The sequence below is a fragment of the Erythrolamprus reginae genome, chromosome 10 (genome assembly GCF_031021105.1).
Source record: "Erythrolamprus reginae isolate rEryReg1 chromosome 10, rEryReg1.hap1, whole genome shotgun sequence".
In the NCBI taxonomy this organism is placed as follows: Eukaryota; Metazoa; Chordata; class Lepidosauria; order Squamata; family Dipsadidae; genus Erythrolamprus; species Erythrolamprus reginae.
In genome coordinates this window covers 19,318,431-19,332,858 of record NC_091959.1, presented here as the reverse complement: position 1 = coordinate 19,332,858, position 14,428 = coordinate 19,318,431, and the positions used below count along the sequence as shown (strand labels likewise).

Below are 14,428 nucleotides of genomic sequence, written 5' to 3'. Positions count from 1 at the left end.
CGGGACCTGGAGAAGGCCAACTCTGTGGGATCTGATTGCCCGCTGGGATTTATGTGGCAGAAGGCGGTCCCATAAGTAATCTGGTCTGATGCCATATAGGGCTTCATAGATCTTCTATAGAGCATCTTTTGCTATCTGTCATCACCAACTGCAGTGTAGTTTCCTTTTAGGATGTCTTCTGTGCATTTTCCTGTATTTTTTATGAGGCAGAGAAAAATAACTGGGAGTAAGTTCCATAAACATTGTGAATTCTTGGCCCTGACTTTCTTTGGGAGGGTCTGTTTAACTAGGAGGGGTAACAGGAAGGGGCCATTTTTGGCAGATGCTATTATCCTGGCTCATCCCAGAATAATCTTGTCCACCAAACAAATCATTTTAGGCCTCAGTGAAATATGTGAATCCAGATTAATTCAAATTTTGGAATGAGCCTTTAATCATTTACCAGCCCTTATTTGAGCTGTGAGAGCTGTAGATGGTAAAAAAAGGTTCTCCATTATCAGAAAATTAGAGGTTGGATGGAACAAACATTTCCCCTAATAAGGTTGATGCCAAGTTGTAACTGACAAATTTGGCTCCTTAGATCTCTTTCCCCCTCTACATGTTTTGCTTATAGAAATAGGTAACATATACCGTATTTTTCGGAGTATAAGACGCACCAGAACCTTAGTTTGGGGGGAGGAAAATAGGGAAAAGAATCTGCTTACCAGGTATTCATTTGGTTAGTGTCCTTAGTCTGGTCAGCTTCAGTATATTATTTTATCCCATGGTTGGGGCTTTAAAAAAAACTTTATTTGGAGAGAGTAACAATGAAAGAGTTTGTAAGCCAGTAAGAGCTAAGAACATAGTTAGCACCTGGTTAGGGCTGGAAAGAAACATTTGGAGCAAGTTAGACCAATAGGAAAAAAAACCTCTGCAAAGACTTTGAAAACATTCTTCGCAAAGTGTAACAATGAAAGAGCCTTGGGTACATTCAAAGCACCGGGTTAGGTCTGGAAAGAAATATCTGAAGCAAGTAAAGCAATGAAAAAAACCCCCTACAAAGACAGGGTTTGGAATACATTCTTGGCAGAGAGTAACAATGAAACAGCTTGCAAGCCAGTAAGAGTTGGGAACATCGTTTGCACCTGGTTAAGGCTGGAAAGAAATTTACTCTGAGCAAGTTAGAGTAATGAAAAAACCCTGCAAAGACTCAGGGCTTGGAAAATATTCTTTGCAGAGAGAAACAATGAAAGAACCTGCAAGGTAAGAGCTAGTTAGGGCTGAAAAAAAACCCACATTCAGAGTATAAGATTCACTCCAATTATCAGCCTCTTTTAAGAAAGAAATACCCATAAAAAGCTCTTTGAAGTCCAGATATTGTCACTGACCAGAAATGATGGTCTAAAACTGATTCACATATTCTGATTGAATTAAAAAAAAACCAACCAATTCTGTTTGGCTGATGGAGGACTTAAATGTCTACTAAATCCTGATGGTGCTGAATCTATCTATCTATCTATCTATCTATCTATCTATCTATCTATCTATCTATCTATCTATCTATCTATCATCTATCTATCTATCTATCATCTATCTATCTATCCTATCTATCTATCTATCCTATCTATCTATCCTATCTATCTATCTACCTACCTACCTACCTACCTACCTATTATTTATTTTTATTTATTTATTTTGTCAAACATGTACAAGATAGCAGGTATTGGTATAAACATAAACATTAGCAAAGTAGGTACAGATAAATGAGGACAATAGGACAGTAGGGCAGGGACGGTAGGCACGATGGTGCGCTTATGCATGCCCCTCACTGACCTCTTAGGAATGGGGTGAGGTCGACTGTAGACAGTCTAAGGTTAAAGTTTTTGTGATTTGGGGAAGAAACCACAGAGTCAGGCAGTGGATTCCAGGCATTGATCACTCTGTTGCTAAAGTCGTATTTTCTGCAGTCGGGTTTGAAGCGGTTTACACTGAGTTTGAATCTATTGTGTGCTCGTGTGTTGTTGCAGTTGAAGCTGAAGTATTTATTGACAGGTAGGACATTGTGGCAGATGATTTTATGGACTACATTTAGATCAGATCGAAGGCCACGAAGTTCTAAGCTATCTGAGCCCAAACTTTCAAGTCTGGTGGAATAAGGTCTGTTGCGATCAGGGGATCAGGAGAAGTCCTTGATGGAAAATGGCTGAATCCCGCCTTAGGCCTTTAGGAGGAGGTGGGTTTAATAGGTCTAGTTTAATAATCTGCATCCTGTTTTTGAACACACACAGACAGTACAGATGGATAGGAATTTGCCCAGACAGGTTTAGTGAGATTGAAGCTACTGGTAGCGTAATTGCTATTACTTATTATTAGCTCAACATTAAGATTCTCTATGTGGGGGTATATGTATATGACTGATCTTTATCCTCAGTAGGGTATTTCCAGGTTGTCTATCCCACCCCCAGCCCCCTTTGTTTTCCTTCACGGTTTGCTTCCTTAGGAGAAAGGTGGGGGGGAAGGCATAAATGTCTGTTGTTTCAGTATGGAATTGGGAGGGGAAGAGAGCTATAGGTGATGATAGTTAGTTGCCTAAGGCAAGAAAAAAAGAAAGAATAAACCAGAACCTGCCAGACGTTTTGATAGAGGATGAGCGGAATGTGTACAAATTCTATGCTGATGGGAAGGGATGGATATTTGGATGAACAGAAGGCTGGATATTAATTACAGATGAAGTTAGGCAGTGTCATTTTTTTTTGCATTCCCCCTTCATTTATTTTTTATCCATCCATCCATCCATCCATCCATCCATCCAGTGAAGGGCTACCAAAAAATTTACTACCACGCTGTGGACAGGGCTTATGCAGGACACACTGCATTTTCTTTCAATATCTTTCACTGCAAATTGGATTATCTGGGGTAGAACTCCATTTTTGCTATTCTACTGGTGTTCCCCCCCCCATCCAGGCAGCAATCACTCCCTCCCTCTCTCCCTTCCTACCTACCTACCTACCTACCTACCTACCTATCATCTATCTATCTATCTATCTATCTATCTATCTATCTATCTATCTATCTATCTATCTATCTATCTATCTATCTATCGGATTTATATGCCGCCCCTCTCCGAGGACTCCGGGCAGTTTACAACATATAAAAGAAAAAATGATGCAAATATTCTGTATCCAATTAATTTAAACTAGCTAATCTAAAACTCCCGTAACATTAAAAGTCAATCATTCCCGTTTCAAAGAACAAAAATACATTGCATTTGTCGGCCAGGGGACTAGAGTTTAATAGCCCCAAGCCTCACAGCATAGATGAGTCTTCAGACTCTTGCGGAAGGTGAGGAGGGTGGGGGCAGTGCGAATCTCTAGGGGGAGCTTATTCCAGAGAGCCGGGCCCCCCACAGAGAAGGCTCTTCCCCTAGGCCCCATCAAGCGACATTGTCTAGTTGACGGGACCTGGAGAAGGCCAACTCTGTGGGACCTAACCGGTCGCTGGGACTCATGCAGCACTTTAACACTTTTAATATCAGTTTCATGGAAGAATTGCTTATTCTTACAACATGCTGATATTGTAAACTGCCTAGAGAATGCTGTAAAGCACTATGGGGCATTATTCAATTCAATTCAATTCAATTTATTAGATTTGTATGCCACCCCTCTCCGAAGACTTATATAAGTCTAAGCGCCAGAGGTGGGTTATGGATCCTTTCACTGCCGGTGTGCTCAAGCTCGTGCTGGGTGCGTGCAGCCATCAAAAATTAGCGCATAAGCAAAATCCAAGATGGCGGTGCCCATGGGCCGGCATCGATAGAACTGGCTCTGTGTTATCACCAGTTTACTAATGTTTCTAAAGAGCTAGTTAGAATCAGTAGGAACCCACCTCTGCTAAGCGCTATTGATATTTGCTCTCGCTCTCTCTTCACTATAGGATACTCTTTTTTTTCTTGAGGGGAGGCCGCCTGTCAAGCCAATGCAGAAGTTGGTGACAAATTAATGGCTTGCCACACTATCTATAGAAGTCCTGATGTTTATGGGAACTCGGGAGGAGTGATTTTCATGAGAGAACAGAAACTCCTGAGTTTTTCTAAGACGCTGGAGCGCCAAAGGCTGAATGTTGTAGCTGCCATAGCATAATGTTAGGATAGGATTTGATATCTGGACTTCTGACATAAATGCCTTATACACTTTTATTCCATTAGCCAGGAACTGGACTGCACGTAGGTCACAAAGTGAGTCTGCATTTCTGGTGAACTCTGCTTAGGAAGTGACTGGCCATAAAACGATTCAGTGGCTCTCCTCGAATAACAAGAATGTGTCAACAGGAAAAGAACTGTGTGATCAAAAGACACAATTTACATTCCCTGGGGTAAACAGGATGAGGACTGCAAAAAGACCTTGCTTTGTGGTAAACAGGAGATAGCCGTATTCACAACAAAGGGGCCCAGGAAATTGGCCATGAGAGACATTTGTTCAGTAGAAACTAGTTACGTGCCATATGTAGATAGGAAGGACTCGGAAGTTGTGTCATATCTTAGAGTTACGTTATTGGATGTTTGTATATCACTTGACATGTACGTATAATCATGCCCAATTTGCATATTCCCCCAATAAAAGGGCGTGCACAGCTCAATACTGTGTCATTTCACCCAGAGGGAAATGTGTCCAAATTTTCTTTCTAGGATTCGCGTTTGTGAGTGACCCCACGCGGCTGGGTTGCCCTTAGTCCCTCTGAAGACATTGTCTTGATCAGGGACTTTGCGGCATCCACAGAATGTATGAGAAGGAGTTTTTGAATCCAGTTCTTTGCTTTCTAGAAAAAAAGAAGCCCCCCAAGAGCAAGCTTCTCCATGACTGGAAAGGACGGAGGAACGCCATTCATCTCACAAATGAGTACACGGTGGAAACGCTTGTGGTGGCAGATGCTGACATGGTCCAATACCATGGGGTTGACGCGGCGCAAAGATTCATCCTTACCGTGATGAACATGGTAGGTAGAACGCCATGTGGATTTTGTGTTTGTACTCTGCCCTTCATAATAATAATAATAATAATAATAATAATAATAATAATAATAATAATAAAAAATTTCATGATCTTGAATATATTTTGAAAAGACCGCTAAACTTTCTTTTGTGAAACAAAGAAAGCATTTAGATAGGATATCTCTAGGTAGATAAAACGTAGAACATAGAACAAAATGTAGAACGTAGAATAATAGAGTTGGAAGGCACCTTGCAAGTCTTCTACTCTAACTTTCCCCTCAAGCTGGAAACTCTATAGCAGTGATGGAGGACCTTTTTTTCCTCAGGTACCGAAATAATGTGTGTGTGCGCTATCATGCATGCACAAGTGCCCACACCCATAATTCAATGCCTGGGGAGGGCAAAAACAGCTTCCTCTGTCACCCCGCAGGCCCTCTAGAGGCCTGTTTCCCAACTTCTGGTGGGCCCAGTAGGCTCATATTTTGCCCTCCCCAGGCTCCAAAGGCTTTGCTGGTGCCAGGGGAGGGTAAAAATGCCCTCCCCCATTCCATGGAGGCTCTCTGGAAGCCAAAATGCCCTCCCCCATCCCCCTGGAGGCTCTCTGGAAGCCAAGACTCCCTCCCAGAACCTCTGTGTAAGCCAAAAATCAGCTGGCAGGCACACACATGCTGGTTGGAGCTGAGTAATGGCTCGTGTGCCAGCATATATGGCTCTGCGTGCCACATGTGGCACCCGTGCCATAGGTACACCATCATTTTGGACAAATAGCTATTCAGTCTCTTCTTGAAGACTTCCAGCGATGGACCACCCACCTCTGGAGACAAGTCCTTCCACTGATTAATTGTTCTCATTGTCAGGAAATTTCTCCTCAGTTCTACGTTTGGTCTCTCTTTTAATGAACTTCCACCCATTACTTTTGGCCTTGCTTTGAAGTACTTTGAGTAAAGTACTTTATGGCCCAAATAGATTGATATTGGTAGATTGGTATGTTTGTGTGTGTGTGTGTGAGAGAGAGATAGGATTTATAGTGGGTTTATAATGGGGTTTTATAATGGTTTTACAATGGATATATTTAATATAATTTGTTATTTATATTGACTTCTTATTGTTGTTGCATTGTATTTTACTTATTGTAAGGTGTCCTGAGTACCAGGTTATTAAGTGGCATAGAAGTAAAATAAAATAAAAAGAAAGAAAGAAAGAAAGAAAGAAAGAAAGAAAGAAAGAAAGAAAGAAGCTAACAGACAAGAGAGTTTGCTCAATTATTCAAAACAAGCCCATTGCTCATACTTATAGTTGAGGGTAAGCATCACTTGGTTTTAAGTCAAAGAGTGGAAACCCCTCAGGAGTCTTGTTCCTCGCTAGCCTGGTTGTTTTCTTGCAGATCTTTCATTATCCAAATTAAGTCATATCATCAGGGCTAGTGTTACCATGTTTGGGTAATGAAACGTCTATGAGAAATCATCCAAGCTCTGAGAGCACCAAGAACCCCCCATTTTTCAACCCAGAGCTACAAAGCATTCTCTTTTAGTGGAAACTCTATGGGTTATGACTTAACACGTGCAATCCAGCACTTGTGGCTGATTCAACCAACTATGCCTTTGAGATGTGAAAAATCGTGCCATTGAATTTTGGAGGTTTGCAGATGGAAACCTTATCAAAAGGGCTCCTTTTTTAGGGCCAGTTCAATTCTAAAGCAGTGGTAGTGCCACGTTCATTTCACCATCCAGACACATGGATGCACCAGTAGAACAAAATGTGGTTGGTTTTCTCCTGACCCTTCATCCATCATTGAGTGGGAAAAACAGCTCTTTGAACGAGATGGATTGCAATGCAGTAGAATAGCAGCAGGACTCAAGCATGTAATACTGTCTACGTTGCTGGTAAAAAACGGCTAAACTGAATCATCGTTTTGAATTATTGGTAGTCAGTGAAGGCAAAGATACGTTTCCAGCTGGATATGTTGAGCTCCTATGTAGCAACCTGCAGATTTTGGCCTCCTAAAAGTTCGGCGTCTGGCTGAGGTTTGCTAGGGTGATGCACAGCTGCTTCTAAAAGAAACCAGAATGTTAATTTTGGCGTGCATATCAAGATTTCAGCAAATAGAACATTGCTGTCAGGCAAAGGGGGTTATTTATTAATTTAGGTCCTTGCTGTAAGGCATTGCATTCACTTTCAAACCACAAAATGAGACTTAAAATGGCTTATTAGCACACAGATTATGCTTGCAGTTTTTCAAAGATTGGGCCTCCTTAAAGCAATTGCATTTCTGTTCCTTCCGAGAAAAATAAAACCTTTCAAATATACTCATTAAAAGGAAAAGACACAGTTGTAAATGAATCCCATCCCTTATTAAAAAGGCTCTTTATCTACTTTTAATGTATTTTTTACTGCTTTGAAATAATGAAATGCAAAATAATTCATATTCTTACATTTACGCTTTCTACGCAAGATGTAGAAATAAATGCCAGTAATAAGTGCTGTATTAGCTAGCACTTCAGAGGAATAGGATCAGGGGTGGGCTGCGGGGGGTTTGCAGGAGTTTGAAGAACCTCTAGTGAAGATTCTGTGCAATTTGGAGAACCCCCAAATCCCACTTCTGGCTGCCCCCCCCCCATCCCACCCCGCCCAGAAGTCCCCATGTGTTTCCAACAATGTCTTGTACACATAAACTAAGAGTATGCAAGGATCTGCCCTGGAAGTTTTTTTTAAGAGATTGGACAACCATTTTTTCTGAAATAGTATATAGCAGAGGTCTCCAACCTTGGCAACTTTGTGGACTTTAACTCCCAGAATTCCTCAGCCAACTGGCTAAGGAATTCTGGGAGTTGAAGTCCACAAGTCTTAAAGTTGCCAAGGTTGGAAACCCCTGGTATATAGGATTTCCTGCCTGAGTAGGCGGTTGAAATAGAAGACCTCCAAGGCAGGATCTGAACTCCAGCAGGTTCTGACAGGTTCTGGAGAACTGGTAGCAGAAGTAATAGTAGGACTGGTAAATACCACCTCTGGCTGGCCCCAGAGTGGATGGGAATGGAGATTTAGCAATATCCTTCCCCTGCCATGTCCACAGAACCAGTAGTAAAAAAAATTGGATGTCACTGCTCCAAGGTCCCTTCCAACTCTATTATTCTGTTAATTGCCAGCTTATTAATTATGTAATGTTTCCAATTACTTGGTGGTCTTATCCGGTCATCGTCCTAGTCTCATTTATTTAGTTTCCCTTCGTTGACTGTTTTAAACTCAGAGCTGCTTAAGACAAGATTCTATCTTTTTCGCATATGTTAATCTTTAAAACGTCCTATGCATTGATGCCCTTGGATACGTACAAATAAACAATAAAGCCACATATTATTTCAGTCATATCCGTTTTAAAATCCTCTCCCCTTGCCGATCAGATTTAAAATGTTTGCATGGATATGCCTCGATTTTCATGGAAGAGGTTCCAACTTTCTCCGTCTCTCTCCAAATATTTAATAATACCTGGAGGAATAAAAATGAAGATCAGTCTGTTTGAAAGAAAATCCCATTTACTTCCTATTTAAAGCATGTGTTAGTTGAAAGCTTCTCTTTCTCCCCCACTCTTGTGTGTGGGTTTTTAAAAAAAAATAATGTTCAAGGGATCACTAATTTCATGTTACAGCTTGCTCCTTCAACAGACCCTTACATTAATTATATAGTTTAACAGCAGCTGCAGCAGTACTGAAGTACTGAATTTACAATTCCTTGTCAGTTTGTGGTCTTTTGAGAAATAGATGCATGTTCATTTTAAAGCCAGAAAGAAAGTATGCCTGATGCATCTATTTTGAAAGCAATTGTCCTAATTTAAGGACTTTTGTACATTACGGTTCAGTGGGCTTGGCTATGGAGCTTCACATCCTGCAAAGAGGTTAGAGGGCTGCTCTTTAATTGTAGACTCCTTCTCCCATTAAACATTTTTCAGTAGTTGACCGGAGTGTGGGAGTACAGCTAATTCATAGTTGGGATATAGACTTGCACAACTTAGTGATGATTGTTTTGGCAAAGTTGCTGTGTCCTTTTCTTGATTGCTCAAAAAGGAATGAGCAGCAGAGCACAAATCATGCCTTTAAATAGCTCTTTTGTGTGCTCTTGGTTTCAAAAAAATGTGCTTCTTCCGCTGTCCAAAATAACTGGATGAGAAATTTTTGATCCTGCAAAAATATCGCTATTGGTTTTTAAAAAAAAAATTTAATCCATATTTTTCAGAGTATAAGACGCACCAGAGTATAAGACGCACCTTAGTTTATGGGGAGGAAAATAGGGAAAAGAATCTGCTTACCAGATATTTATCTGACTAGCGTCCTTAGTCTGGTCAGTTTCAGCATATTATTTTATCCCCTGGTTAGAGGTTTAAAAAACCTTATTTGGAGAGAGTAACAATGAAAGAGCTTGCAAGCCAGGAAGAGCTGGGAACATTGTTACAACCTGGTTACAACCTGGAAAGAAACTTATTTGGAGCAAATTAGAGCAATGGAAAAAAACCGCAAAGACTTAGGGCTTGAAAAAACATTCTTTGCAGAGAGTAACAATGTAAGAGCTTGCAAGCCGGTAAGAGCTGGGAACATTCTTAGCACCTGGTTAGAGTTAGAAAGAAACATTTGGAACAAGTAGAGCAATGGAAAAAACCTGCAAAGACAGGGCTTGGAAAACATTCTTAGCAGAGAGTAACAATGAAAGAGCTTGCAAGTGGTAAGAGCTGGGAGCATCATTAGCACCTGATTAGAGCTGGAAAGAAAGTAACTTGGAGCAAGTTAGAGTAATGAAAAAAACTCTGCAAAGACTCAGAGCTTGGAAGACATTATTCGCAGACAGTAATAATGAAAGAACCTGCAAGATAACAGCTGGGAAGATCGTTAGCACCTAGTTAGGGCTGGGGGGGGAGCTTTTAAAAAGCTGCATACAGAGTATAAGACACACCTGAATTTTCAGCCTCTTTTAGGAAGGAAAAAGATGCATCTTATACTCTGAAAAATATGGTATATAGTGTTCTGTCTGGGTTCCCCCAGACGTCAACACCAACTAAAAAGAGTATCCAGACACGCTGGTAAAAAGCAAAGTCATTTTATATCTTTGAAAACAAACACAGATAACAAAAACTGTTCTTACAAACTGGAATACTATGAAGCTTCACAGAAGAGTCACGACGGCCAGACAATACAACAGGCTTCTTGCTGGCACACACACCACTGTAGATAATAAAACCCACGCCTCCCCCAAGTTTTCAGCCTTCGAGGCCACAAGCCAGAATCAGAGATGCCAAGGATCGAAGCAAGGTCACAGGACTCCCAAAAGATAACTCTCCACAATACAGGAAGGGCGGGCCTGCCTTTTCAACCTTTCTGAGGAGAACCACACCCAAACCCAGCTGTTGCCTATTAGGGATGGAAATACCTGGCTAATTGTCCCCTTCTTTGTGTTGCCCTTCTCTGCCTCATATCTATGATGGCTTGTGCGTTCTCATCTAATGACTCCAGGCTACTCGCTGGGGAGAGCTCCCCCCGGGGGTCTCAGGCTGTTCTCCCTCCTCCTCGTCCTGACATTCCTCTTCCCCGTCTGCCTGGTCCTCCTCCTCCTCCTGTTCCTCGTCCTCCCCCTCTGAGCATGGAGCCGACAGAGTTCCAGCCGTTCCCTGAGGAGCCTGAGACTGAATCACAACATATAGTATGCAGAGAATAAAGTTAAGCTGCTCATTGTTAAATATGTTTTGACCTTTTAGTTCTATGATGTTATGTTCCTTTTATTGCTTTTATTCAGGTGTACAACATGTTTCAACACCAGAGCCTTGGGGTGAAAGTCTACGTTCGTGTGACTAAGCTTGTCTTGCTTCGACGACGTCCTGTAAGTTCCTTTCCAGCTTTGATTGAAACCGTGGGTAGTGGGGTGGTATTCTAAGCATTTTTGGGGGCGGGGGATTGAACTGAGATTCTCTTAAAACCATAAAAAGATTAACAATGTAGATGATTGCAAGCGGAGAGTGCAACCCGGTTGATACCTATGCTGTACATACAGGTAGGCCTCAACTTACAAGAGTTCACTTAGTGGCCATTTAAGATTACAACCAGGGATGAGATTCAGCTGATTCTGCATGGTTTGGGCGAACCAGATGCTAATTTTACATTTGGTTTGCTGAACTGATAACTGCAAGGACTGGCTGACCCATCTTGGGAGTCTCCAGGCAACCTGTTTGGGATGCCAGGTAAGTACAAGGCCCATGCGGAGGCTCTGGGAGGATGAAAAACGGGCCTACCAAAAGTACCGGAAATCTGGAAATGGCCCCGTTTCCAGTCTTTGGAGGATCTCTGGAGCTTGGGGAGGCTGTTTTCGCCCTCCTGGAGGCTTGAGGAAAGCCTCTGGAGCCTGGCACAGCAGGTAGAGTGCAGTACTGCAGGCCACTGAAGCTGACTGTGGATCTGCAGGTCAGAGGATCAAATCACATCACCGGCTCCAGGTTGACTCAGCCTTCCATCCTTCCAAGGTGGGTAAAATGAGGACCCGGATTGTGGGGGCAATATGCTGGCTCTGTTTAAAAAAAGTGCTATTACTAACGTGTTGTAAGCCGCCTTGCGTCTAAGGAGAAGGGCGGCATTAAAAAATTTAATGAATGAATGAATTAATTAATTGATTGATTGATTGGTTGATTAATTAATTAATTAAAATGGGCCTACCGGAAGTATCTGAAGTCTGGAAATGGGCCGGCCGCGATGGTACAGGAGGCTGAGTAGGCTATGCCCACCCAGCAACTGGGCAGAGAACCGGCTGCTAAAAAATTTTCAATCCTGGTTACATTGGGACTGAAAAAATCTGACTTGTGACCGTTTTTCACACTTACAACCACTGCAGCATCCCCATGGTCGCACGATCAAAATTCGTCCGCTTGGTGAGTGGTTCGTATTTACAACTGTTACTGTGTCCCAGGGTCATGCACTCTCCTTTTGCGATCTTCTGACAAGCAAAGTCAGGGGGGAGGGGGAGAATCCAGATTCACTTAACAACCGTGTTGCTAATTTAACCACTGCTGTGGTTCACTTAACAACTTTGGCAAGAAAAGTCGTAAAATGGGGACAAGCTCCCTTAACCAATGCTTCCCTTAGCAACAGAAGGTTCGGGCACAATTGTGGTCATAGCTCGAGGACTACCTGTATGAGCATGTCATCCTAGTGTATGTTTCAAAGAAGAGAAGACATGAGCAGTTCTTATCATTAAGCATCATTAGAAACCATATTTTTTGAAGTATTGACCTATAAAGCCCTTCATGGCACCGGACCAGAATATCTGCGAGATCGCCTTCTGCCGTACGAATCCCAGCGACCGGTTAGGTCCCACAGAGTTGGCCTTCTCCGGGTCCCGTCAACTAAACAATGTCATCTGGCAGGACCCAGGGGAAGAGCCTTCTCTGTGGCGGCCCCGACCCTATGGAACCAGTTCCCCCCCGGAGATAGGACTGCCCCCACCCTCCTTGCCTTTCATAAACTTCTTAAAACCCACCTCTGCCGTCAGGCATGGGGGAACTGAGACATCTCCCCTTGCCTATGTAATTTTATGTATGGAATGTTTGTGTGTATGCTTTTATACAAGGTTTTTTTTAGGGTTTTTTAATGTAAAATTGTTATTTTAGATTTTAACATTAGATTTGTTATTGTATATTGTTTTTGTCACTGTTGTGAGCCGCCCCGAGTCTGCGGAGAGGGGTGGCATACAAATCTAATAAATAGGTAGGTAGGTAGGTAGGTAGGTAACATGGCTTGGCTGATGGGACCTGGAGAAGGCTGACTCTGTAGGATATGACCGGCCGCTGGGATACATGAGGCAGGAGATGGTCCTGTAAGTAGTAGTAGTAGTAGTAGTAGTAGTAGTAGTAGTAGTAGTAGTAATAATAATAATAATAATAATAATAATGATAATAATTTATTAGATTTGTATGCTGCCCCTCTCCGAAGACTCTGGTCCCGGAGTGAGTGAGTGAGTGAGTGAGTGAGTGAGTGAGTGAGTGAGTGAATGAATGAATGAATGAATGAATGAATGCAATTGCATTTATTTTCTACTGCAGAGTATTCCTTTAGGTATTGTGATGAGCACACCTGAGTTACTTTTTTTTAATTTAACAAACAAAAGCTTGATTTATAAAACGCATGTCCATTCAGTCCATCAAGGTGAGCTTCTTCAGTATCCCTTTGCCACCTGCCTGGCTCTCACCTTTGTCTTTCTCCTTTCTCCTGCTTCTTTTTTCAAGGCCAGGTTGTCTATAGGTCACCATGGAGAGAGGTCCCTGGAAAGCTTTTGCCAATGGCAAAATGAAGAGTTTGGGGGTGCGAAGTACCTTGGGAACAATCAGGTTCCCGGTGCACGAGATGACAGCCTTCCAGTAGATGCTGCTGTCTTTGTTACAAGGTATGGCGTGAATTCGGATCAAATGAATTATGGGTTCGCTCTAGATCTGAAGGCAGTTTGTTGAGGGTCTCCAAAGTGGATTAGAAGGTTTCACGAATGAAGGTAAATCAGAACCCAACCCTGCCTGAAAGCCTACCCCTTATTCCCTCTCTCCACCCTGGACTGGTGCATCTAATGAAATTCCACATCTGTTGGAGCTGCTCGAGCAGGGGGAAATGCCATGTAATGCCATGGGAAGAACTGCAATGGATAAATGAAAAAAGATTAGTTTATATTGTGAGAGAATGAGGCAGTGTGCAGAGGCCGGGCTTCAGTAAAAACCACATCCACTGTGCAAACTAAGCTGGCCCTGGATTTTTTATTTATGTATTTCATTTATTTGTTGTTTTATCCAATACACAATAATAATAGAGCATATATACGAGTAGAATGTATCAAAGAAAGTATAGAAGAGGAATATAGGAGTAAAATATAACTAGAGAGAATAGCAGAAAATAGAAGAGATACAAGAGATAGAAGAGATATAATGGATAGAAGAGATAGAAGAGAAGATATAGGAGATATAGGAGAGATTATAGGACAGGGGACAGTAGACACTCTGGTGCACTTATGCACTTATGTTCTCACAACCCTTCCCTTCCTGTATATCCTCATTTCCCCCAACCCTGTTACGATTTTGCCCTGTTAAAGGAGGGAGCGACCAGGAACAATTGTCTGTTGAACTATTTCCTGGCTCAGCTTTTTGTTTATTATTATTATTATTATTATTATTATTATTATTATTATTATTATTATTATTATTATTTTGATTTGTAGGTCGCCCTTCTTCGAAGACTCAGGGCTTTTGGTTTCTAGGGCACAGAAAATTGGTGGGTGGTGGGTGGTTTTTTTTGGTTAAGTGCTGTCTTTCAGCGTGTGTGTGTACAGGGTTTCTCTGGATGAACCCCAAATGGTACAGATCTGGACCACTGGCAAAAGATGCAGAAGCAGGGCTGTGTCCAGCATGGAATGGCTAAGCCAAGGGAGAAAAAAAGAGAGCTGGATCCTCATTATTAT

General features: G+C 42.0%; 1 protein-coding gene across 2 annotated transcripts in view; it reads left to right on the top strand.

Moving 5' to 3' along the window:
• ADAMTS17 (ADAM metallopeptidase with thrombospondin type 1 motif 17) overlaps positions 1–14,428 on the top strand; it is a 178,116-nt gene that overhangs the window by 43,199 nt on the left and 120,489 nt on the right. For both annotated transcript variants that reach the window (XM_070762584.1, XM_070762585.1), the window contains exons 4-6: positions 4,799–4,971; positions 10,739–10,822; positions 13,215–13,372. In XM_070762584.1, coding sequence (XP_070618685.1) covers positions 4,799–4,971; positions 10,739–10,822; positions 13,215–13,372 — 415 coding nt within the window. The remainder of the gene's footprint in view (positions 1–4,798; positions 4,972–10,738; positions 10,823–13,214; positions 13,373–14,428) is intronic.